This window comes from Bombus huntii, chromosome 10 (assembly GCF_024542735.1).
Source record: "Bombus huntii isolate Logan2020A chromosome 10, iyBomHunt1.1, whole genome shotgun sequence".
NCBI classification, from domain to species: domain Eukaryota; kingdom Metazoa; phylum Arthropoda; class Insecta; order Hymenoptera; family Apidae; genus Bombus; species Bombus huntii.
Genome location: NC_066247.1, coordinates 30,668 through 57,934, shown reverse-complemented (window position 1 = coordinate 57,934; position 27,267 = coordinate 30,668). Strand labels below are relative to the sequence as shown.

General features: G+C 36.9%; 1 protein-coding gene across 5 annotated transcripts; it reads right to left on the bottom strand.

The window, feature by feature from the left end:
- Positions 1-281: 281 nt before the first annotated feature.
- LOC126870592 (tubby-related protein 4) lies at positions 282-26,581 on the bottom strand. Of its 5 annotated transcripts, XM_050628412.1 has the most exons (18): positions 25,578-26,578; positions 17,897-18,068; positions 16,599-16,766; positions 9,484-9,653; positions 9,233-9,415; positions 8,280-8,387; positions 6,708-6,873; positions 5,703-5,971; positions 5,515-5,603; positions 5,285-5,419; positions 4,477-4,876; positions 3,785-3,962; positions 2,064-3,702; positions 1,739-1,852; positions 1,438-1,660; positions 1,074-1,253; positions 872-1,001; positions 282-791 (listed from the first exon to the last, which is right to left on the bottom strand). In XM_050628412.1, exons 5-17 carry the CDS (start codon positions 9,251-9,253, stop codon positions 885-887), a joined length of 3,639 nt encoding a protein of 1,212 aa, XP_050484369.1. In that variant the 5' UTR covers positions 9,254-9,415; positions 9,484-9,653; positions 16,599-16,766; positions 17,897-18,068; positions 25,578-26,578; the 3' UTR covers positions 282-791; positions 872-884. The 5 variants fall into 5 exon arrangements, with proteins under 5 accessions (XP_050484369.1, XP_050484367.1, XP_050484366.1 ...); XM_050628410.1 differs by lacking the exons at positions 9,484-9,653; positions 17,897-18,068 and having other exon boundaries at positions 851-1,001; positions 25,578-26,579; XM_050628409.1 differs by lacking the exons at positions 9,484-9,653; positions 17,897-18,068 and having other exon boundaries at positions 860-1,001; positions 25,578-26,579.
- Positions 26,582-27,267: the final 686 nt, after the last annotated feature.

Sequence of the window (27,267 nt, the reverse complement as noted above, 5' to 3'; positions counted from 1 at the left end):
TGTCGCATAAACTATACAAAAATCAGCGCTCGAAGTTGGGAGAAACGAAATATTTTGGACGGTACGACGAAGAAGCATTTCAACAAAATCTTATCCTTTTTACCACGGTTCCTTGTCACAAAATCTTTGTGTTCCGCTCAAATTCAAATCACTCTCAATTGTACATTTGCTAAAAAGAGATTCTGCGAACTGACGTATCGTGTTATTTTAATTTGAAGGTGTTGATTCGAGAGACTTTCGCGTAAGGCCTTCGGCAGGTTTTACGTTTCTATCTTTCTCTCCTTCTCCTTCTTCTTCTGCTTCTCCTTTCCCTTTTTCTTCTTCTTCTTCTTCTTCTTCTTCTTCTACTTCCCCCTTTATTTCTCCTTCTCCTTCATCCTTTTCCTTTTTCTCAAGTTTCTCTTTATATCTTTTCTGTCGCGTTACAAGGCGCTGCAAGGCTATGAGATTCCCTCAACTTTGAGATTTCCATAAAAAGATCTCTGTATCGCGATTGAACGCTTGTTCGTTTACTTAATGATTTATTCCAGTTCGTCACTAGTAGTCTTAATAATAGAAAGACATGTGGCTCTATAACGTGTTCAAAAGCTATATTTAAAAGTGTCTTTTGTATTCTCTTTTTTACTATGTGTAGCATATTGTTACAGTTTTTTTTTTTAGCCTTCCTAACACTCGCGCCATTTTTCTTCTCTTTCTTCTTTTGGTTTTATTTGGACGAATAATTTATGCAATTACAGCATACGTTCCAAGCGATATTCTTAGAATTCGCTTTTACAATGTCACACGCGAACCTGAAAAATAATCTTACTAATCAATTACGAAGCAAGAAATCAAGAAGTGACTCTCATACTTGAATTACCAAATGAATTACCGGTGACTAACGATTACTTGAGTCGTTGTGTAACATTAGCCAAGGCAACGGCAAATGCTTGTAACGCGCTGAAAGGATATTGAAAATCCAATGTATAGGCGTTTCCATCTATCCTTCCAAATTGCATGACCTAGTGTAATATCGAGGAAAATGTGTTATTTGATCACGTGAAACAGAACATTCAAATTTACTATTTCTATACCTGTCGCCCTTTGAATTCTATTTGAAAGTTTTTAGCGCTTTCCTGAGTTACTCTGCCACCAAAGTCAAGCTGATATACTTGACTGGATTCATTCCACATAGGTGCTTTATTGTGCATCACAAGCTCCCGCCGCACTGCTTCTGATTTGTTACCAGATATCCCTGCTCCTTTCTGCTTTAACTGTATATCGTAATTGAAAGTAGATTAGTCTTTGTGTAATCGATCGATTGTTTATTTAATAAACAATACAGCATAATTGAATGACAGTGTAATATATTTCGAATCTCCGAGACGAAATATTTTTATAGAATTTATGGTTGAATTGTAATGTGCAGGTATTAATATCTAGCCTCTTTTTGTTTACCTTTTGTCGTAACTGTGCTTTTTGAAACGTTTCGAGATCTCTGTAATTCGTTGACGAATCGTCTTGTAAAAGTCCTTCCTCGTCTGAACTCTCGCCTCGACTTTTTCGTGCTTTTCTACTTAACAAAGGACTCGATAAAAGTCTTCTTCTAATTGGCGAAGCAGATGCTGGTCTTTTACCTTTCTTCGAAGGCGCTGGGCTACTGGGCGAACTTCTGGGTAATCTAAGGAAAATGTTACTTGTCGGTGGAAGGTTGTTTTTTTTATCGAATAAATGATACAAATCTTATAATGTAATTTGCCTGGTGGATGGACGAGGTGACGGTGGTGGCAAAGAATGACTTTCATCGAAATCTCGAAGTCGAGCTGCAAGACCGTCTAAGGATGATGCCAATGAACCACTTGGACTGGATACTCTGGAATATTAGCACGCGTTATTAATGTGAAAACTTCAGTTTGCATGCATTCTAAATTCAACAAATTTAAATTAAAACAAATATTGGTAAGATTTTCCGTAAAGAACGAAATCGCCGAATAAAACCAATAGAACCTAACCCCAACCTAACCCCAACCTAACTCCAATCACAGAATAACGAGCCTCGGTAAGTGGTCCTAATATCGGCTCACCTGGCAGGAGAATTACAACTCTTCAACCGTGTAGATTTAACTTGAGCAGAATTAACTATACTGGCGGCTGTAACGTATTCTGTACACTCCCTAGGCATCTCTGTCGCGTCTGGTAATTTCTCCAAAGGTTTGTTACTTTTGTCTTCGACAGTCTCGATATTCGTAGCGCCTACAATCTCTTCAGCGTGTTCAGGCAATTTTGGTGGCAATGATATTTGTTCGTTAGGCGGAAATATGTCACTAGAGTCTAAACTTTTTGATTTGCCACAGTTACGAAGTCTCGGTGATTTTGAAGATTGCTGTCCAATCTCTTGTTGAGTTTTATTCTTTTTCCTCCTCTTGGTTTTTCTCGATACCAAAACCAACCTCTTATTGGGTGCCTCTTTTCTAAGCATTTTTAAGGCGATATCGCAAGGGACCAGTTGCGCGTCCACCATGTCCAAATAACCGACACTGCAACTTCTGACTATAGAGTCGTTGACGCAGAGTGGACCGATACTGACAACCGTCTGAGTTCTGTGAACTCCTCGCGACTGATCGAACGCTTCTGCTTCGCCGCGACACTCTTCGTCGATGAAGCGCATTTCATCGACCCGGTCGGTCGTAGAATTACAAGTATTCGATTGACTTGCGTTTGTTTTACCGCACGATTCTGAGTGAAACTTTGTGGGATCTTTTAATCTCGTAATGCAGTATGAACAAGACTGTCCGATACATTGATCGATGTTTTCTGGGAATTGATAAGAACAGGCCGGCGAATGATTGCTCGACAAGTGTATACCATTCTTGCCCAAAGGACCATTATTCGTTCCGTGTTGATTGCTCGAGTTCGCCTGATACGGTGTTTGACTAATGTTTGTCGAACTGCTGACGTTATGGTTATTTTTACCCTGAGTTTCGTTCACGTTGCTCGAACATGCGATATTGTGCAGTCCATTAAGAAATATTGTTTGCGACTGAGGAGGACAGCTGTTGTTTGTGCTCAGACCATTTACGATGACACCTCCCTGAGAATGACTGCTCGATGCTTCTGTATTCGAGGCCTGTCCATTGTGCATTGGCATGGGAATGATAGTCGATGGACAGTTAGACGTTAAAACAGTTTTATCGTCCTGAGAAATCTGATTAAATTTGTTATTCTCGAGCTCCTTCTTCGAGACGAGTCCTGGCTGATCGGCAAGGGCGGTTTTCATCCTCTGAATGTTATTCGAGTAATCGGTACCCGGGTTCGACGTTGCGATTATAGTCTGCGTGGGCGCGACCGCATTTTTCGGAGATTGAAGAGCCGGTACGTCGCAACATCTCGGTGGATTGTGCCTGGGTGGAGTTCGGTAAGTGTTTGTGGACGCAGTTCTCAAGTTCTCGTACAGATTGCCCATTTCTTGTAAGTCCACGTAAGGTAACTCGTTTTCGAAATTGTCAACTCTGGACAAAGCGGTTGGTAAAGACTCGTTGGTCATAAATTGATTGGAAATTTGTGATTTCGGGCGATTGGAATTAAGTCGCGTGTTTCGGGGCGTCATTGGTGCGATTGGAGGAGGCTGCGCTTCGGACGTGTTTCTCGAGGCAGCTTGAAATTCCTGAAACGATTCTTCTTCGTCTTCGGAGAACAAATTCGGGTTGAACGTTGGATCTGGGCCTAACCGAGAAAATCGATCATCGAGTTTTGTCATCAACGAACTTTATTTTTGTTTGTGATCACGGAAATGGTATAGACGTACCTGCAGGCACGTCATCTCGCAGCTCCGTCATCACCAAAGTCATTTGTCGTGGTTGTAGATGGAGCAACGACGTTCGATAAGTAACCTGACCCAAGTTGGCGGGCACCGAATCCGCCAGACCGTGAAACTTGAATTTCGTGCCCCAAATATTGGACGTTACTTCGACCAACCTCGCGTGCTGCAAACAGATACGTCTTGCAACACTGATTGTCACACGACTGATTTTCCAACACCTTGAGGCTCAAAGGGCTCGTTAAACTTTGCTACATCACGCAATTCGTTAATGCTCGAGTTTAAGTGCATTGCACCGTACCAGTGTTGAAATGAGTTAGAAGTACTCGTGCGCGGTGTATGGGGCACCAACAGAGGAGTAAAACGTGTTAAGAGGTGTCACAAATAACAGTGAAGCTACGTTGATTACAATATCCTAACCTCAATATGGATAACTGGTATTACACATCAACTGACAAGGACAAGTGTTAACAAAAAAAAAAAAAAAAAGAAAAAAAAAGGTATAAAGACTCGTTTGCGTTTTATCTCGCAAGTATCTTGCGTATCTTTTAGACTCGTATGCCGCGCCGCGCTGTACTGTGCTGTGCACTCCTAAATCGTTCCATTTTCACAAAGATCATCGACCATGATTCGTCGTCGTGAAACGCGAAATTCCAAGAAATATTGCAACTATACTTTACCTCGGGTAAGGTATCCACGTAGGTAAGATCGTCGGTTTCTTCGTTCGATTTTTCTTCTTTTTTTCTCCTGCTTTTCCTTTTGTTCCTGGGTGATCCACACAGGTCGGCCGTGTCTTTCTCTGTATCGGAACCATCGCTAAACGATGGACACTGTGACGTGTCTTCCACGACTTGAAGAGTATCTTGGTTTTGTGGATCGAATATCACGAATTCTGGCCTGATTTTGCTTGTCCTTCTGCCCTTTAGAAGAGGCACTAGACCACCTAGATACTCCAAATATAGCGTATAACATGGTACCGGTTCCACGGCGTGTCTGAGCATGGTGCAATGTAATCTTCCACCCCCTGGAGGTGGACGTGACACGAAACGTCTTAATTCCTTTGGTTCTGGCACGGAACATCTGCAAATGCATATTATTAGACTGTTTTATTTATGTTTTATTAACTGCGTAAAGCTGTTGTCTTTCAATTACGACTATTAAAATATATAAAACGACTGTTATGTATGAACTATTACGTATGACTGTGTAATAAAATATTTCATTAGAAATAGAACAAGGCTCTATAAAAATTAAATTTGTTAAGATCATAGTTGGACACGTTCATGTTTCATCGAGGTTAAATTACAATTTGCAATTTTTAAAATTTGACGATGAACACATTTAGTCTGGATGATATAGTAAAACTGCCGTTTATTGCCGTTTATTGTTGTTTCTCGACACGAGGAACAATATATACGTGTAAACATTCTAAAAAGTATTCTTTCATATGATCAGTTTACATTTTACAGAGATGGAATAGCGTTTTACCTTATTGTGCTGGCGAAGAGAGCAGCCACTGATGCTCTTAATCTCGGTGGCAATGGAAGTTGCTGAACATTCGATTCCCTTGTCAAAGACGCTCTTACAGCTAAACGAGACAGCAATTGCAGAGAACCTACTCGTCTGTAGAACGTGTGCATCGTATATCAAACACTTGAGTATGAAAGACAATTAGCTAGAGTAATAGTGCTCTTCTGTGAAAAGAAATGGAGTATTACCTTGACACCCATGCTGCGTGAACGCGTGCCCCGGTCGCAACGAAAAGTCTTCTATCGTTATGACCCCATGTGAGCGCCGATACTGCACACTATGATATAAATATGAAACAGACGAGTAGAAATAACGCGTATACCATCGTAATGTCTCGGTTAGATAAGCGCGGCTGCCGTTCTGAAAAGATACGTACCTGCGTGTATGGTATCGCAGCGGTGTACACAAGGGTACCGGCCACTGAATAAAACTTTAAGAGATTCGTGTATTCGTGCGGGCTATTCTGACCGTTATCCGTATCCTTCGTTCCCGCGATTGCCAACAATTTTCTAGAATTGCTCCATTCCGCGTGCAAGGGAGCTTTCAGCTTTGTACGTATCGTGATAGGCGAGACGTCGTCGAATGAACGCAGCATAACGATGCTCCCGTCAGCCAGGCAAACCGCCAGAACGTAATTTCGATCGTCTATAAACATAGTAATTTGCGCTTCATATTTTTACTCTGCGTTATAAGATATAGTCACAGATGCGACTCGGTAATAATTTTAAGCTATAAGAGTTAAACTTTATTAACAGAGCGCTTCGATACGGTATACGAAATTTGTAAATTGATTAATTCTAAATATAATATGCACTATACAATATGCGCAACTCTATTTCTTTGAACTCAACAACGAACAAACGACTTTCGAAGTTTATCGATTATCATTTTTCGTACAAGTAATCTTATTACTTAACTCTTAAGTGAAACTCTTAAGTTTCAGTTCAGATAAATGAATTCAATCGTTTAATTATTCGGAAGATCGTTTAATTAGGGACCTAATTATTACAATTTCGTTCTAATAAATTGCGGCCCAAGCAGAAGTGAAATTTTACATTATTAAGATTTATAAAATAGATTAATTCCTCTCATCAAAATCTATAGTGTTTTTTTTTTTTAATTGATAGTGAAAGTGCGAGGTTGTCAACGTTCTTTTCCTCATTAAAAGAAAAATCTTTATGTACGTTATGTATATAAAAATTAAAACTACGCATATAATATAAAAGTGTTTGTACGTATGTATAATACATACCATAATATAATACATATAAGTGTATATAACTCGTTAGAATGCAACAATTCGCACATATTAAGCTGATAAAATATACCGATTCTAATAGTTGAAACACATTATTTTATAGGCTACACCGCGCCGTCGTACCTTTATGAGGTCTATCATTCGTTAAATCGTCATCTCCTTCTTCCATCGTAAACTTCTCGGCACTCCAAGCCATCGAGGTGACACCCGCTGCCAATTGTACTTCGGACACCATTGCTCCGTGCACGTCCATTACTATTAATTGTCCAGCCGTTGTCCCGAAATATACCTATGAATATCAACATCAATATCGTATGCGTTAAAAAGAGAATCTAATTTGTGTAATAATTTTATCCACTGACAAACTGGATGGAAACTATTTAGCCATTCGGCTTTGTCGATATTTGATCGCCTCAACTTAAATATTGGTGATGATTGGTAACACGGTCTGAACTTTTATCATCATTAAGAAAGCTTTTTTCACATTTCTAGTTTACACTGATTTCGAGAAAAAATTACACAATATATGCGTAATGTGATAATTGCACAAAAATCAGGACCCAAATGTTGCAAATTATGCGGAGGTGGAAATGTTTCAATTCCTCGAAACGGAGATCTTAGACGTGCCGTACAGAAGGACAACGCGAGTGACAGAGAAAGCGGCACTGAGAATGGAAGCATTTGGCAAACATTATTGCTCACGACTTAAAGCCGAGACCTTTAAATCAAAAGACAACATTTTTTATTTTCGATTTGTGATCAATCAAGTTTTTACCAACATGTTTGTTACATTCTTCTAATTAAAATGACACCAAACACGATTTAATTCGGAGCATATTTGCGCACTTAATAAACGATAATTTAAATGCATATCAGTAAGTAAATATAATTCAAATTATATCACGTTTTGGTCTCATTTTAACCTGAAAGATCGTACAAATGCGTTACTAAAAGTTCAAAAGTAAAAACATTATATTTTTTGAATTGGTACTTGGATACATTGTTTCAGACATATATAACATTGGATCATGTTACACTACTCGATCGCAGCGGGCCGTCGTGCTTCTCGATGCGTCAAAGGAACCTTCCCCCCGTAGTAAAACGACGAATGTGCAATTGTAAATGCAGAAGATCTTTTTGTACAATTATCGAACTTTTGTTGTATTTTTTTTTTTTTTTTAATTGTATTAGTCCCTCAGCAGGGTCGCCCTGATGATTTTAAATGAGTCTGAATTCTATAAAGAACATATGTACACGTTAGGGGCAATGCACCTTCGTGATATAATATAATGGTAGATATAGTCTGCCGCTATTTAACCTTACCACAATTTATGATTGGGGCGTGGGCTTAATAAGAACCTCGGCAGGGTGCTTCAGCGAATGTTTGGAAAGTGGATAGCCGGCGACACCAAGTCGCGTATGAAATGTCAATGATATGACATATTATCATATTATCAAACCATTGACATGGATTTAGGGCATGCGTGAAATAGTTTAGCGATGGAAAGTGACATAACGTTCCATTGTCAATGAATAGTAACTTTGTCTAAAATACTAAAAGATCTTCTTCTATAAGCGGACTGTGACTGTGACACTGTGAGAGACCACACATCACTTACCCTAGAATCTCGAAAGAGTAAAGAGTCTTTCCTACAAAAAGTTCTAACATACATAATAATGTAATCCTTTATTTACCTGTTGATCGTCAGGCGTCCAAATACCACAGGTGATGGTAGCTTTGTCGTTCAACATTGATGACCAATACCTTTGACCAGCAACGCTGCCAACCAACACGAAACCATCCTGTAGGAGAAGAGCTTTATTCGTTTTCTATCTTAAATTAAATGTTGAAAGAAAAACAGGAAAGAATAATGTACCGCAATTGTGATTATTCTTTCTCGTCAAAAGCATTTTATAATATTTTGATAAAAATATTACAAGATATTATGAGATATAATGAGATTGTTTCGCAAGAAGAAGAAATATGGAGAAATATTGCAATAGCTAAAACTAATTATTGTAAAACAAACCTTGAAGAACTGTTTATAGATCTTATAATTCATGGCAGTTACTTATTATAGAATTTTAGAAGTAAGATCAGAAGTAAACGAAATTGATATTTTCTATTGATAGTCTTTTCTAACTTTAATTCGAATGTTCCAACGAGTGTTTCACATGAACAATCATTTTTCAAAAGCTAGTAACTTAATTACAAGGAAAAGGAGCAGAATATGTCAGTCAACAATTCATAAGTATGTATGTAAGTAAGTCAATTCATAAGAGCTAAACCTTAAGCCTTCTACTTTTAATCTTCGAAGGCCGAAGCTTTGTACTTTATACGATGTTTGTCTTCAAAACGCACACTCAGCTTTTAAAGTTGATCCTTGAAGCTTCGAAAACTCGAGATCTATACAACGTTAATTCACAGCATTTACATCGAATCTCCTATTACTTTGTGATTTCAAAGTACCGGATATGCAATACGTTGGTTTTATTATTTATATGAATGAAAGTTACGAATCAGATCAGATTCAGTTATCGTATGAATTTCGGGTCCTTTGTTTCATGTCTAAGGAAAGTTTTCCATGCATCTTTTAACTTTCTTTCGACAAAAGGTTCAACAATGGACATTTCATAAAACGAATTACCCTGTAGCATATAAGAGCCATTCGTCCGTCGTGAGACCATGAGAAATGAGTAACTGGGGTGCTTCTATCGTTGATCAGTTCTATGCTCCATCTTCCCTCGTACTTGATCCACACGAAGATCACGCCGGAACTATCACACGAGGCTAACTTTTGATATGGCTCGTTCCATTTCACTAGTATTACCTGCAACACAAAGTTCATTAATGTACATGTATAATAATAAACAACATTTCGTTAAAGTCATCTGTCACCTAAACATCGACGGTAATGAATCGTATTATTCACTCTCTTTTGTATTTTTTCCTTTCTTAGTCCTTTCTTTTCTATCGAGTTAGCAAAGTTTTGCTCTCGGCGATTCGGTATTCCAAAAGTGAAAATCTTTAATCCGAACCAAGTTCTGGGTCAGTTCGTTCTACATAGCCTGAAAACACCAAGGCCTCGTCATTCATAGTGTAATTTGCCTTGAGCGACTGGTTTTACTCACTATCAATCACCGTTTGTAGCAAGCGTGAAATCGCCGCGGCATAGGCAAATTAAGATCAAGCCTTCAAATATAAACTCTCAAAATTAAAATTCTATTTTAATAGGCAATATTAGAACTATGATTGCCGAAAAATTTTATTTTAATATCGCCTATTGCAGGAGAAACAAGTGAAAAGGTTTAAGAATTTCAAAACTTTTAATTTTTTGCTTTTCTATTCTACAAAGCATATATCTAACGAACCTTTTGTCTCATCTTAAAAGTAGCTTACAAACAATGAACAATCGTTCTTTATTTCGTTTTGTTATTTCTATTTGTTTCTTCGTTAGAGAGGTGTATTACATTCGTAAGATGAAAGATAATCCGAATGTCGGGATCAGTGTCTCGCGAAAAGATTTCAACTGCAGTCAAGATTTCAATTCGGTCTCTGCATTTTTCGCCATTGAAGTAAAAAATCATTGGACGGAAACGCGAGGTTTGCTTTCTCAACCTTCTTTTCTTCTCCTTATTGCGACGTCTAATTTCAAGCCCTGCGACAGCCAAACCGCTGTGTTCTCACCTAATTGTATTTCCACCAACAGCTCATAGATTCGCACTACCATTCTCAATATTCTCACGAGCGTGGGCTCCGAGTTACAGTGGACAATCCTGTATAATTAGTATTTTAATAATCTATTAAAAAGTGGTGTCAAAGTCGGTTATCAGTTTGCGACGAGCCCTCGAGTTTGCGACGCAAACGCAATTTCTTTGATACCTTCGAGATTCGAAGTGAGTAATGTATACATACGTATACATATGTATATTAGACATTTTTATATCGGAATATAAAAAGCAGCGGTCGAACGAGTTACTCAGGCATTCGTTCAATACCATGAACTTTGCTTAGATATATGTTGCATAATCCTTTGTGGACACTCCGCGAGTAGTTAAATATGTCCTCTGCATCTTGTTTTCTTTTTCGTCGGGTATGTCGCATTCCCCCGATTGTGTGATTACCACCTATTCCCTTCAATTTTTCCTAAGAAATTAGTTAACTAGGCATGCGTCGTATCGTCAATTAACACTCGTCGCGTCCCTCGATGAAAAGGGAAAGAAAAGGAACGAAAGTGCATAAATCCGTGGTACCATTCCATGATCTTTTCTCAATCTTCACCAGCATTCTGTTTGTATCGCATGCTAGACATAATGCAACTCTGGATCTTTTCTACCTCTCCTTCTTTGTTTTTTCATTCTTTTGTCATCTTGCAAGCTGAAGATGTCTGCTGTATAACGCTCGAAACGTCTAATGCATTGCAGTAAAAACTGCGGCAATCTAAGGCGGCGGTATTTAATATTTCTCAGCCAAGCATGTTTCGTTAAATCAATGATGTTCCTTTTCACACAGTCAGTCTTTTTCAATGTCAAGGTAAACGTATGCGCCACATATTTGGAAGGAGAAGATCTCTCTACTCTTTTTGGCTTGATTTCCATATTGCGTGATATATTTTCTGTCCCGGCGTTCACGTCTCAGCAGGTCCAAATATGACCTCGCGTCGTAGCCTGACGCGACGCCAGGCACGCCACACCATGTCAAGTTCCGAGTGTCCAGATTTATAAGATTTATTCACGATCGGCACATGCCAGTGATCCAATTATCGTGCTGCGTCACTTCGCTTTTTCAAATAAATTAAAATAAATATAAATAGTTTGAAAGTGGAACGATCTGTCTGCTAGATCTGCAGTCAGCAGTAGTCGGACGAAAAAACTAAAATGATTTGGACGTCCTGCGTAAGTACGTATTTCGCGTCATGTGTACATTTCGTGTCATGGGCATAATCCATTCACCCATGTTTGAACTTTGGACGCTCCTCGTAATTAATTACTTCAGAACGGCGTATTCTTTTGATAGAATTCGTTAACCGAGTTCCTTGCATCCAATGCTTACCAATGTTCGTTTAACATTCCGCCTAGTCGTCCCTTTATTACAAAAGTTGAAGTTGACGATTTTACGACAAGATCCCATCAGAAAGTTAACAAATACCTATTTTTACCTCTGTGGTTAAGCATTTTTATGGCAAAAATCGACTATATACATTAAATATTCTAATTGAACAATTCGTATTTTGCTGACTAATCTTACTGATTTAACTAATTTTTAAATATTTATTTAAATAACGTGCACATAGTATATGCTTAACTAAAATTATTAGGGGGTAATAATTATTATTTCCTCCATACGATTAATTCGGTTTGCAAAAGTCGTATGAAAAAAGGAAAGGAAGATAGAAAATAAAGAAAATTGCAATTTAACGATTGCAAGGTAGCTGTGAAATTAGAAATAAGAGAATGTGAAAATTGCAAGCTGTGATTAATGAGCTATGATGGCAAAACTAGCACGTATAATCGTGGTATTGATTCGTAAAGGTTTGAACCGTAGTTGGTACGGCCTAGAACAGAAATAACTGACAATACATGCATGTGCCTGTGAGTGTCCGCTTATACATGAAACTATCTGCAGAATAATATGATTCTGTTGCACGATTGCTTTCTTCGGCCTGGTTAGCTAAAATTCGATTCTCTTCCTATCGATCACCGCCTGGGGTTCGTTTGTCTAGAAGTCTAGATGTCTAGATAGATTTAGGTTTTGACGTTGCGCGCGATGTTTACTTACATTTTACATTCCTCGAGAAATTTATCGAAATAATTACGTGTCCTATCGCATTTCTTCTTTTTTATTGTACAATAAGATTGTGTAGTCCAATCCTGGTGGGCAACAGCTCAGTAGAAACGGTTTCTGTTCGTGTTACGAATGAACGACGGATGTTTCGACGGAATGTCAAATGTGGAAATAAGTAACCCGTCAAATACCGCTTAAAATTGCTGTGTCAAATTAGCTTAGATTGCCGGTGGATTCCTCCAGGTTTACGGCTCGATCATATTGACAAGACACACGGTGAAAGATACAGGTGGGTTTCACGTTTCTTCGTTCGTTTGCTCGATATAATAGAATTTATTGTGAAAACGATTTTAAAGCGTATTGTGCACTGACATAGAACCCATAGTTGTCCATCAAAGTTTTGCGAAATCGAAACGGAATTTCTATTGAGCAACAGGTGAAAACAATAAGGTGGTTATGTAGGTAAAGGAGTTATTAACATTAGCGATACTTTTTATGTACTATTAGATTTATTATTATTTGCTTTCCACTTTCCAAACGTTTATAATATTCATAACGTATCGCATATGTTTCATAAGTAGATCGATTAATTGTGTGTAATTATAAGCGAATAGATGAGTCAAATATTTAAACCTGTTTAAACTTGTTTTGGAGTTTGGAGTCAAAAAAGGAATGATCAGTTAATAATAGAGGTAAATATAGCATAATAAATAAAATCAATAAATGGTATTATATCGTCTGGTCCTGTAGTTTTCATTAATAAATTACGAGCATATACACAATGTGTATGCATGCCATTCTGTACACTTGTAAAACAGAGTGAGGAAACTGAAATTAACGTGTTCAATAAATATGTACAAAGTAAAAATCACAATATGTATATATCGTTACTTACTACATAAGTAGATACATATATTAAAATAACGCTACAAATCAATAAAGTTGGCCATGTGCATACAGAAAATAAATATAACTCGATGTATTTAATATTTTATTATTTACATTTAATATTTCTTTTATTCTGAAACATAATTTCAAAGGGAATAATCTTTTAAGATTAGAAGTCAAATAGAAATAGTAAATAGAACATAACAAGTAATTATCATCTTCTGGGCTTAAAATATACATTCTTCAAGACATTATCTCAAGTACTTTTTCACAATAATATATCGTTTGATCTTCCAAAAATTTTTAATTTCAATTATAATATTTTTACAGATACACACGTACTATGTATAGGTAAATGCAAACTGTTCAAAGTATATAAACTCGAGCAAATCATTGAAATTTAACGTATAAACATAATTAGGTAGCCGTTATTTGCGATTGTTGAACTGACCAATCGAGCGGCGAACTAGGTAATGACGTTAGATGATACACACTGACATTGAGTCAACTCGGCATACACAGGAACAATGAAAGAAGGCCATTTCGATTTTAATCAAGGCGCTTGAAATTGGAATATCTTTGAAGACAGGATTGAGAACCACTATCCTGAAACAGCACTGCGTGCCAGATCGATACCACGTTGGCTACCCTTAAACTCTGAAATGTAGACCGAAGTGAATGAAAAGGACACGTTCTAGTCCTTTGCTATGATTCACGAAAAGCACGAAACTGAAATTCATGTAAATAGTGTTATTCACATTTAAAAAGGATGTGGAGGACGCGGTGTGTTATATTATTACATTATGCTATGAATAAAATGCTACTGAACGACGCATAATGAAATCTAAAAATATTACAATGAAAATGTAGTAGAGACAATTTTTACCAAGGATATTAAAGTATTAAAGTTAAAAAGGTTTCCTTCCGTAAAAAGTGGTGAACGCTATAATAACCGGGACAATACTGATAAGAACGGTGAGACATTCGTCGCTTTGGCGCGATGTTCAGTCACCGGGAATCATTGTCAGACCAAAACTTCGATTGCCCGTTTCCCGAAGGAGTAAACGTATCGAACAGTCACAGCCGTCTTCCTTTGCATCTGTAAAGCACGGTAAAGACCACGAGACAAGATAAATGGTAGAATGGGGGTGCGTATGATGTGCTTATCTTTAATACTCCCTCCAGGTGTGTATGTACATATGTACATATATAATTCTAAGTAGGTTCTCGAGTATCTACGAAAATAAAGACGCGATCAAAAAATATGATTTCACGACGAAAAGATGATTAAATGTTATATGAATGGTGAAATACGTTCTAATAACATGTAAAAATGGGACAAGAAATGGATGCGTGGAAAGTGAAAATCCAGTGGATTGCACGTTGGCAATATTGATAAATATCGTATGTGACGAGCTGATGGAAGATTTGAAATACATGTGCCGCTGCCGTCGCGTTGCAGCGCTGTGAACCTATCGCGAAATATGTATTTCATGTAATTGCACGACATTGAGCTGCGAAACAGTTGCAGTTCGTTAAAACAGCCTACTGAGCCTACGGCTTAATATCGATTTACTGACATCACCTAGCCCAAAATATTCCGTACGAGTCGAAAATATTTTTTATCCAATATTATTTATTGTTTATTGGTATTATTCATGGCTCGCATCCTTTCAATTTCTTTCTCGATTTAACGCGCTCGCGCATCATCTAATCTAATGGGCTGCCATGCAACCGACTGGCTTCTGTATACGCTAGCACAATGTTCTATAGCTCCTCATGGGTTTCGTTCTGTAGCGTCACAAAATGGTTCGCCGATTGAAAATTGTTGGGTACTCGTATCACGACTGTACCTGTCAACGTGTTCTACCAGTGACTTAGTGTATTGAGAGGCCGTGGTTGAAACATAAAATCGAACCTCCTTTGGCTGCAAAGTACCGATACGTTGGTTCATATAGTAATAGATTAATAGGAAGAAATTGTATGAAAACACAGAAGGACTACATTACCGTTGATAAAACCCATACAGCAATATATGTATATGCTGTATAGAACATAAATACGGCGTTTTTATCGCTGACTCGTTATCATTCTCTATTTTGTTCCGTATGTTCTGGTTCTGTTTCATTCTACATAAACGTGAAATAATCGGAATTGCACGGCATGTTTCGGACAAGACATATTCGTATTAGACCGCGCTAGGATGGCTACACTCTCATATACACCTCATGGACAAACACGAAGCGTATAGCACGATTAAAAACAAAACTCGGATACGTCGGCTAGAGTAATAGGAGATTCGTTGGTAGCTGTTATATTCACGCGCAGTTTGAATTATTCGAGGACTATTCCATCTTTGTTCTTTTATTTTCTTGGCAATATATCGTTCCAATTTTCCAAAATATGTATGCCCATATTTAACACGTACAATTTAATCAATAATTTACTTATTTTAGCTGTTCATATAAACAATAAGCTGGGCCAAATGTGCCTATTTCAAGATCTATACTTTTCATGGATCTATACCTCAGACTACCCATACCTTCCGCTATACATATAAATGTTCGTTGTTACGCTCGTCGTGACTTTTTATATGGTTTCGATAATATGATTGACAGACATACACGACGATGTGTAGTATACCGGGTACATCAACGTAGTTAACTTACTGATCATCTCAGTTACTTTTGTTAGCGGTTGTTAGTGGACTGATTAAAAATATTTTAAACATATTAAACATCTTAAAACATCATAGCTAGTAGGATTTCTTGCGTTGTTGACGTTTATCACCTTTAAGACTAACTTGGAAAGACTTGATTTTTTTTATTCTATTACGCTGCGTTTTCACTCTTGATTATACCAAAAACGTATATAAAATACAACGTATATTGGTTAGAGAAAATTGTTTCGTTATTCGCTATAAACAAGAAACTATTGTATCAAGTTTCAGTTGAGGAGCCTCTGTTATAACAATGAGAATCAATAGTAATTAAGCAGAATTAACTGCGGTTCTAACTGAAAGTCTTCGAACGTGAGCCGAGCTAAGTTTGATTCTTGGACAGGGAAGCACTTGCGACCTTGACTCGGAAACATTTTAAATCAATATTCTCACAGGCTGACATCGTTTCCACAGAGATCGTAAGAATATGCCAGGAATTAAAAAGGTCAACGCTTTTTATTAACCGCTTGAGTAGCTCGGAAACGGGGTACAGAGAAAATGAAATTACACTTTGTTGTGAACATCGCACTTTCATTGTGTTCACTACGGTCGCGTGGATCAGAAAAAAGAGAGAGGGGAAAAATAAAATGTATATACGCGAGCGAGACGAAACAAAACTTACCTCGCTACGGTGGCCTCGAAGGTTGTAATTTGCCCTTAGCGGAAGTTCTGTGGCTCTCGTTCGACAATGGGATGTAGTAAAAGTCACTCCCACCAGACCACGAGCATTACCAGTGGCCAGCCATCCTTCCTGGTAGTAATTTGTACGGTCCAGTTTCCATCCGTCGTCCTGGTAAATACAAGAGAAACCGCCATTATTGCCGTTTACTTCGTGTTTATCGGAAGATCTAAATCATAGATATAGATCTAATTTATAATTTTTAAACACTGTTAACACACTATTGGACTAATACACTTATCATTAATAAATTAATATGTATGTTTTATATCGAATAAATCCTTTGAAGGATATATTACACTTTTAATCGCATATAGCAGGTTTTGATGGTTTCTTAATATTTGTTACTCTGCGTTGATATTTCTGAAAACATCATAGAAGTAGAGTGCACGTTGGTAATGTAATTCAATATTTTGAAACGATCGTCCAAGAAACTGAAAACGTTAAAATAGTGGATTAAATTATTAAATGAAACAAGTTTTTATTTCAAACTTCTGATTCAACATACGATCCACACGATTGTATACATACATAACCTATTTTGTACATACGTGTACATGATATACATTCTGTACAATGCGTACACTACGAAGCGTACGAAGAGAAGATTCGAGCGAGCATCGATTTTCACACCTACCGGTATCGGAATTAGGAATTGTAAAGTGTTTTAAGCGATATGTCGCTGCATTATATATTCCAAGCAGTTCTAACATAGACACTATTTAATGGCCATTATCGCGCGACGAGGTTATAACAAGAAATTAGTGTTGGATGAAAGTAAATTCACAAGAAACATCATCTTTTTGGTGTAGGAAAATGGACGAAATGTTAAAACATGTAGTGATGCATGCACCGACAACTCTAGGTTTCATGAGATCGTAATTTGTGGTGTTGTCGTATCAATACGTGTTGAAACACGTGTTCCCAAATGTCTGATTATTTTCCGACTTCAGTATTATTACCTACCACAACGATAGGAGGTATGTTGATTATAAAAAATGCAAAATTAAAGACAAAAACTAATGAATAAAGAGATGGTCAATTGAGAGAAATAGATTTTCTAATTCCGCCTTATTAAAAGAACTAAAAACGAACGAATAGAGTGATTACAGAAATATTTATATATGAATGGTTCTACTTTTCAGCATCTATTAATCTATTGGACAAAGTTCGCCCAAGAATTGAAACACAAAATACAATGACGAGAGTTTACTATAAATTACATTCGGTATTGGTACCACCCTCTATAGCAGTGTCCATGGTACAGATTCGCGCGCCTGCCTTTCCTTCTACCCGTTGTATTGCGCAACGCGTCCATTTGTAATCCGCATCAAAGAGACCGCACGATGCTATGAAGTGAACCATGAGAGGCTCACGTTTCCATAGTCTAAAAATCCATCGTAGTCTAAAAGTCTAAAAGCATAAAAGATGTATGCATCGCAACATGTTTCAACGTGTGTATAGGGGCTTTTATGAATTCATTATGCATAAATTCAAACAAGCACGTACTGATCCACGCGTATATATTTATGTATATAAATGAATAATTTGAAATCAACATATGTCATGCAATAAATTGAATTTATAAATACCAGAAGATCCGAACTTTGGAATTAATTTACATACTTGCTGTAATACAAAATTTTCCTTCAAAACATATCTTTTGTTTTATAACATGGATTAGTCATTTTTAGTTAAGAGTATCGTAATTCATAAATTACGACATATCGCATATATACTAAGCATTGTATTAGGTCATCCCATAAGTTCGTGCTGTTTTTCGAGCGGTTATATTACTTAGGTATATATGACATTAATTACGTAAACATTTCTACTAATTATCAAGTGTCTACATTGTAATTTGTATCGAAATTTTATTCGAATAGAGAGTTTATTTTCTTAAGCTGAACGCGAAATTATTTTTTACTTCTGCTTAACAAAGGCATAGAATCTCAAATCAACAGTGTAACGATAATTAAAGAGAATAAAAGAGGAAAGAGGGAACTCGACATACATGTCGTAAAATAGGAGCATGAAATTCTGGTATACATTTTACGGACCGTTAAAAAATACTATTAAACAAGCACACGTTCAAGTTTATATGTATCTTACCCCATTCGCAGTTTCTAATAATAATATAGAACGTAGTTTATCATGTCATATAACAGTACATGATATGTATGTATGTACGTATGTACGTACGTATGTATATCATTGCCTTTTATTACTATCAAGGCAATCGTATAAGCAAAGTTTAGCTCTTAATCAATGAAACGTCAACAAATTCGTTCATGATATCATCTATTTGATAATGATGATAATAGTAATCGAACAGTTCAATTCGGGCAAAAACACTTACAAGACACTCTTTCTACTGTTTCGTGTCTGAATAGATATTATACAATAAAAACAAAAATATACGAACATTAATATGCGGCTTATGCTTTGTTACTGACAATTAAAGTAAAATAAATAGATATCGACATAAGCACATAACCGCGTATTTGCATCGCTAAATTTTCTATCCAATTCGTATCAGGCTCTAGTTCGTTATTCAATAACAATGGCCATGTTCTTCACTGGCTTTCATTCATTGGCGTTCGCATTCCTTAAACTGAAACGGGAATAATAATCTTCACGATCGATCAGCAAGCCAGAAAAATTTGCGTTCGGCCAGCTCTCGCCACTCCTCTCGATATTGGATGGATTTACACTCACGCCACCACCGTATTGCGTGAACTCGCACACAGCTCTACATTCTACGTGTCTACTAACACAATCTACTTACTATAGCTTGGTATGTATTACTATTCGTTGGCACGTAACCCTTCCGCTTAAGCGCGGCTGCGTTAGGTGACGGGGTATTCAATGTTACAAGGGTTTCACCCTCGGACCTGTCATTATGTACATGTAATTACTCCAACCAGCGCGAATCCTTACAAAAAATAAGAAGAAAATAAGGGCCGTCGCGTCGTCGAGACAGATTTCAACCAACTATAACCATTCAGACCGTTCACTAGCCGGACAAAGAATCGCTCCAACTTTTAAACACCATTTTCCAACACTGAATTGCTAATTTTTTATTATATGCTCCAAGATTAGGAACTTGGCAAAACATTAACATCTCTTTTCTTTTCCACACGTCTTTCATCTTTTTTTATTACTCTTATTGACATACGACGAATTTAATCAATTATTCTTTAAAGTAATTATGCAGTTAAATGCTAGCCGACCGCCTGACAACGGCCGAATTAGTACCACTACCAATCCAATCCAGTTTAAAAACTATATTTTTGCGTATAGCTCGAATACTAAGACCGACTGTCGGTTATATTGATAGGAAGAAGTTGTTCGGTATGCTGAGCTTCATAACGTATTTCAAAATCATCAAATTCAGAGAATACGTGACACATCAACAGGTTGGCCACATTCCTTAACTAATTAAAGCTAATGAATTTAATTAATTAGTTAATTATAATAAACGATATTAAAACTTATGTTTCCTTGATAATCAATTGATTAAAAATCAATTAATAATCAAATTAGTAATTACAAGTAATTTAATCTAGTTGGATGATTCTATCCTGACTGTTCTGATATTTAACTAACCAATCGATTAACAATCAACTACCTAACGAACTTAATTATTACGATCGTGATTATTAAACTTTGATAATATCTTTCCGGAAGTCTTTCTCTCATTTTCGCTGTCTTTACTCCTATGTTTTGCGTACCATCATCACTGCGATTATAACAATCAAATAATCGCTTCAATATTCTCGATTTCCCATCATTATCACAAGTATACTCGAATAAAACCATACAAAATTCTCCACGTCCCTTAATATTTTTCTACCTGCGAAGAAACTTATCAGTCTTCTATCAACCCACAATGAAAACCGCATCCGATATACGATATCCTTTTAATCGATAGGATAAACTAGATCCGAGTAACTCACAATAGTTTACGAAGTACATATGTATCTAATTAGGGGGCGATCAACACTCTTCAAATGAAACGCGATTGCGCTTTCTATTCCATTCATAATCTTCAGCATTTCTTCGCTATCATGAAATTGTGAATCGTTTTGTCGAAAAGAACATTTTGTTGTGGAAATGTCAATTTGTTCGCGCAGAAAGCAGCAATTTTGGGGGAAAAAGAATCAGGCTGGCTTAAGGCTTAAGACGAAGAGCAATAGAACCACATGTCTTAATGGATTTCCAAAAGGAATTGGGTCAATAAATTTTCGATAGTGTTAAGAACGACTCGTGGTTTCATATTCGCGTTACATTAATTGTAAATGCAAGAGCAAGTATGCAAGTTCTGTGTTACTTCTATCGAAGAACGAAACTATCGAAAACGGAAAAGATCGAATGGTTTATTTAAACGATTTTTCGATCTGACCCGATGAAATCCCTCCGACAAGTAGAGTACACTTTTACACTCACTATATATTTTCCGTCGCTTTCCATACATTGGAAATTCATCGGTAACTGCATGACAGTGACAGCGTATTCGTTAGTTTGGTTGAAGGGCAGCCCATGGTGGACGGATAAAATGACACTTAACCTATACATATAAACTATAAGCAAAAAATAAGAATTACATTTGGGTTAAGCGTTATTTTATCCGATAGCCGCGCCGTTGCGCTGCTCCAAGGGGCATACTCTACAACGGACGCACAATTATTGGCAGCATTCACTGCAGTGGTACCAAAAGTTTTTTGCAAAAATTTCGGAAACTAAGGCCCAGCGATGGTTATACGTATAGGGAAAAGTTGTTCAGAATCATGCTCCTGACAATATATTCGAAAATCATTGAAATCGGCGAGGTATATGAACTCAATAATTACCTATGTTTTGTTTAATGTTGAAATTATTAACTTAATCAACTTAATCAATTAAAAAACAACGATGTCGATACATGTACCGAGTTCGTCATCAAAGAATGAATTAATTAAATGAAGACACAAATTAGGTCTGTATTATAAGAATAACACACGAGATTTAATTACCGATCCGTTTCTGGAGGCAAACGCAGTAGAAACAGTAGTTGACAAGTAGACATTGTAGAAACAAAACAGAGATCGTTGGAAGATGATTAGAAGGCGATAGGAGATCTAGCATAAAGATCTATAGCGGCCGTCGCCCGGTCGTAGGCCGCTTGATACATATATGTTCCAACTTCATTACACAAGCGCATCTTCCGCTCGATACATATATCGATCTCGCACTGAACGTGTTAAGAAATGTCTTTCGACGATTATAGTTTTTTTTTTTATATCTGATTTAACCGCTACAAATAATTAATTACAGAGTGTGTCCTTGCAGTTGTGGGGAGTGACTTTTCTAAAAAAATAAGTCGAAAATTCAGTACAGAAACTGTATCTTTACCGTAATTTTTTTCCATGGATTCCATCGAAGCTAATATTTGTATAAAAAGGTAATAATTTAATTAAAGATATTAATTTAATTAATTAGGAAGAAAGTCATACAGGAAAAAACGAATAAAGAGATCCGACTTTCTTTCACTTACTTCCAACACAAGCATTTCACTTTCCATAAATATTGTATCGCTTAAGTTAGAAACGTTTCGTAGTTTGTGATTGATGATTCCATCACGCGTCCTTTCAAGAATTGCTCGTATGTGTCAAATTACGTTTGTGAAAAAGAGAGAAATGGCTGTTTTGTTGAATCGCAGAGAGATCTACTATTCGAGACACGAAGCACAAACTTCATCTTTGCCTGGTCGATTTGATTACATACGAATATACACATGTATGTGTGTTTCGTCACCCCTTCGAACTTCCCGCTCCCTTGACCAACTTAAGCCGTTTCTATGTGACGTACGCGTCTCCGCTCTGTCGCGACGAATTCCAATTTCTTCGACTACGCTGTGATGCCATGTCCCAAAATCCTCGCTGGTATCATTATATAGGATCGTAAAGCAACGAGGTCTCTCTACACTTATACATTCTTTTAAAATCGAAGGAAATATTCTTTCCTACTAACCGGATGGCGAAAGAGTTAGGCTTCGCACGGAATCTATGACTTTCACTCACGTGTATCATTTGAAAATATTGCATGCAACGTTAATGAATATGTCGATGGCCTTCCGTTGAAAGCTGTATCGGTCCAAATCAACAAAGCAACTCCAATAAAATAGTCAATCACATGTTATACACATACTGATATATCATTTTACTTATCATTTTACAAAAATTTCGAAATAATCTTGATCCATTTCATATCTATCGGTCAACAATTTGGCTAAAAGATTGAAACAGGACGCTGAAAACTGCTGCATAACTAGCCAGTTTTATATTGGTAGGTCTAAGATCTTTTATCATTAAAATATATTTTTAGAGAATGCACAAACAAACAAACCAAATAACACGTACATACAAACGGGCGTAAGGTGATTCCTTATGGAAAAATAAGAAGAAAATATAGAAGAACATTTTTTCGTTCGAGATTTAGTTTTTAAGAAAGCCGAGTATGAAAATTGATCATAAACCGTTTCTTACATGGAGAATAGTTGTTGAATGTTCCATTTATTATTTCAAGTTTCTATTTACATATAAAGTGTTGAACAGAAGTATTGTCGCACCCCTCGAAAAGGAATAACTTCTTTAGAAACGAACAACGGTGTGACGCGTAAAAAATATTTATTTTGAAAGAATTGTAATTGCTCGGAATCGCGAGAAAAATAATAAAGGACGCTTTTTACAAACTTTTTTTCTGAACCTGTAATGAAAATTTATTCAATACAACGAAACAATGAAAATTTCATCGAAATTTGTCGATGCAGAAACAATTGGTGGATGCCGATAGATGTAAAAATCTTTAAACATAATAGTACAGTTATAGGTCGAAAGTCGTGGAAAACTGCAATTTTCATCATTTTTCATCATTTTTATAGCTCACGGTAACATTAACCGATTGTGATAAAATTTTCGGGATAACTTTCGACATATTTTTAATTTTCATTACAGACTCAGCCAAAAAATTTCACCTCTACTATTTCCTCCACGATTCCGAGCAGTTACAATTCTTTCAAAATTTTTCACGCAGCATTAAATAAACTAATCCTTGTAACTTCTCAAAAAGACATCAAATCGTTTGATCCAATCTTAAAAAAGTTATTTTGTTTTAAAGGGTATGCTAATGCTTACCTATAAGTTATGTTCATCACTATGTGCCAGGCAAATAATTGAAATATACGTTTTTAATCTTGTTCTTCGCAGTCACTCGTAAAAATAAAATATCACTAAGCAATTATTTTTTAAAACAAAAATTACCGCTGCAAACAATCAAGTATTTTGATCTCTAATTATATATTGTAGTCTTAAGAATAGGCTTAGAGATGATGAATTTAAGTATGTATGTATGTACCTGATAAAGATTGAAATTATCTATTATGTAATTATACTTAAATTATCTGTAACGAAGTAATATCATATTTGAATTTAATATATCCTAATATTTTTTCCTGTATAGTCAGTCGTAACTAAGAATCAATTTATCCGCAATATAAATACCTATTATTATTTAACGTATCTCCCTCTTTTATTTTAATTATTATTCAAATCATCAAAGTGAGTTTCTTGCAAAATTATAATTGTCCAAGAAAATCCATACCACCCTCTTTTCCTAATAAAAGTATAATCATCGAATCACAAGACTTTCATCTTGAAAACACTTTAAAAAGATGCGAGACGGGGTAAATTCGATCTGATGCTCTTGTCGAGGAAACTCGATCGAAAGACGCAACAGCCTAGGAACGAATCGGTACGATAATTTCATGCCGCGTCCAATGTCAGTTAACCGGTTTACACAGAACAAATAATGATAAATTGATTCGACGTTTCTACGTACGGTAGCAGAACGCGGTTCTTATAACTGCTATGTTTATCCTGTGTGATATGTATCTTTGAGACGCTGCCATAACTACTGTAGTTAATTGCTAATCATATTTCGTCTCACGTTAGTTGAAAACAGGGAAAGTAGAAGTAGGAAGTAAATGATGAATCGAATGGTCTGCTTACATTCAACGCAAAGACCATATTACCTAGAGTTTTAATGACGCCAATCATAGTGAAAAGTGATACTTATCAGTTTGTGTTTAATGACTCGCGTTTGGTGTGTTGCCAAAACTAGAGCTGATATTGGCGAATTTGGTAGTTTTAAAATCAATAAATAAAAAACAATTGAAGAAAATTACCATAGTGAAAACACAATATATCGGCTTTTATAGCATTTGCTGATACTGAGTGTGACCGTTGGCATAATCTTATCGTGTCATATTGAGATTATTGACTCGATTCGGCTATATAGCTATATGTAGCAGTATATATGTTAGTATATATATACATGTTAGAACGATATTTTAGGCTAGGCTTCATTCTGTCGGTATGGTACACATCTTTTAGCAGGAAGAATAAAATAATTTTCTATTTGGAGCTCATGAAGTTTACTAGTTTTTACGCTATATAGAATAAACATGAAACGTTGCTTCAAATAAACGTATCTACCTCTTGTTGTCTAATCCATCTTTTTCTTTTTGTTTATGTCCAGTAAAAAGAATTTACTATCAATTCTGGAATGATGAAAATCTTTTATGCTTAATCGAACCTTTTGATCATTTTCTTCACTCAATCTAATTATTCTCGTACTTTGTTATGAAAATAAAATATTTAAATCTCTCTCTTGAACAGTTTTAGTCTCATTATCAATTCACTTTGCATACAACAGATACACAGTGTGATTTCGATACTTTCCTACGTAATTTAAATCAAATCCATAATATATCAATTATTATAGTATGAACCTCTTTTACATCATTGTAATGTATCAGGTAATGTATTATTTCCAATTAACACTGAAAAATACACGGAATCGTTGAAAGAGTAAGTCACGTACCTCCGGTGACTCGTCCGGCACCTTGCCCATCCAGCTGAGCGACAAGATGTTACAATCGCACTTGGCATTGTTATTCCTTTCAAAGTACAAATGCATTATCGCGTTAACAGTTGCGAAAGTTTATCAAGCCATCGAAGCAGGCATCGATCAATGCAATCGTCACTCAGCTAAGAAATGAAGAACACCTCATGCGAGCTTTTAATACCATTAGTCCATTCTACAGATATCCATTCTCAAGCTCGAGTCGATTGTTGGTCGACAATCGAATTCCAGTCTAAATCCGTCACTCGTTCTCCAGCAAGTACGCGACCAAACTGTCAAGTTTTCCCATATTGATCAGATTATACCAGTCATGTCTATCGGCTCCTTTCCTTCCAACTCTCTTGAAACATCTCTATAAGGGAAGGACGAGTTTTCATGAAAAATCAAACGAGTGTCCTAGACACGGGCAATATTTTCGTCCGAAATCATCTTATTCGATAACCGATTTAGTCTTCCGAGAACTCCGTGGTCCCCATGTTTCAAATGAATCACGCCAGGCTTACACGATTGAGTTTTCGTCCAAAGTCATTTATATCGCATCACGGTCGCCATTTTCCCACTTGCTGTAGGTCCACCACCACGTAGCCTGGCCACGACGACGACGACGACGACGACGACGACGACGGCGACGACGACGACGACGACGACGACGACGACGACGACGACGACGACGATGACGACGACGACGACGACGACGACGACGACGACGACGACGACGATGACGACGACGACGACGACGACGACGACGACGACGACGACGACGACGACGACAACGACAACGACGACGACGACGACGACGATCCGATGTAACGCGGCAAGATGCGCGCGAGCAAGCGAACGAGCAATCAAACAACCAGCAAACGAACTTCGTGAACTTTCAACGCGGCCGAACGTCCGACTGAAAGCTCAGTCGAAGCTGCCGCGCACGAGGCATAGCCGCACCGCGTTTTGCAGGCTTATTGATTGCGCGCCGCGCTTCCTTGCCTTTCTGGCCACCTACCGGCCTTTCGCTGTGTTAGATCTGCTGCAAAAGCTTTTGCGCGCTCTCATCACCATTTTACAGCCTCGAAATCATACGAGGCGTTGATAGTCATTTCGCCCGCAGTTGCACACTGGGGTAACCCTTAGCTATGGCGGCAACATTCTTCTTTCAACATCTAAGCCATCAATTTGTAATATTTAAGCTATTAATTTATACTTTTAAGCCATTAATTTATAACATTTAAGCTATTAATTTATAATATTTAAGCCATTAATTTATAACAGTCAAACCATTTTTCAAGGAATAAATTAGTCTCTCGCTAATAGCCTAATAGATCCTTTGATAGATCTTACGAAGAAATACCTAACCGTGATTACAGCCAATCATATTATTCGCTACATAATTAATATCTGTATCACGTATAGCGATGCAGGCGGTATTGAAGGAAAAAAGCCATTTTATGTTACAATTATAACGAGTAAATTTACTCGTTTAACTTGAGAGGAATTAAAAAGGTACCTGACTTTTAAATAAGCATTAAATAAGAATTTTAAATATCGCAGACAGTGATGTAGGTGTTATTCTAGAAGTAGAACATTTTATTTCGCAATTAGCTCGAGTAAATGAATGAATATCGATGATGTAACACAACGCTTAATATGAATT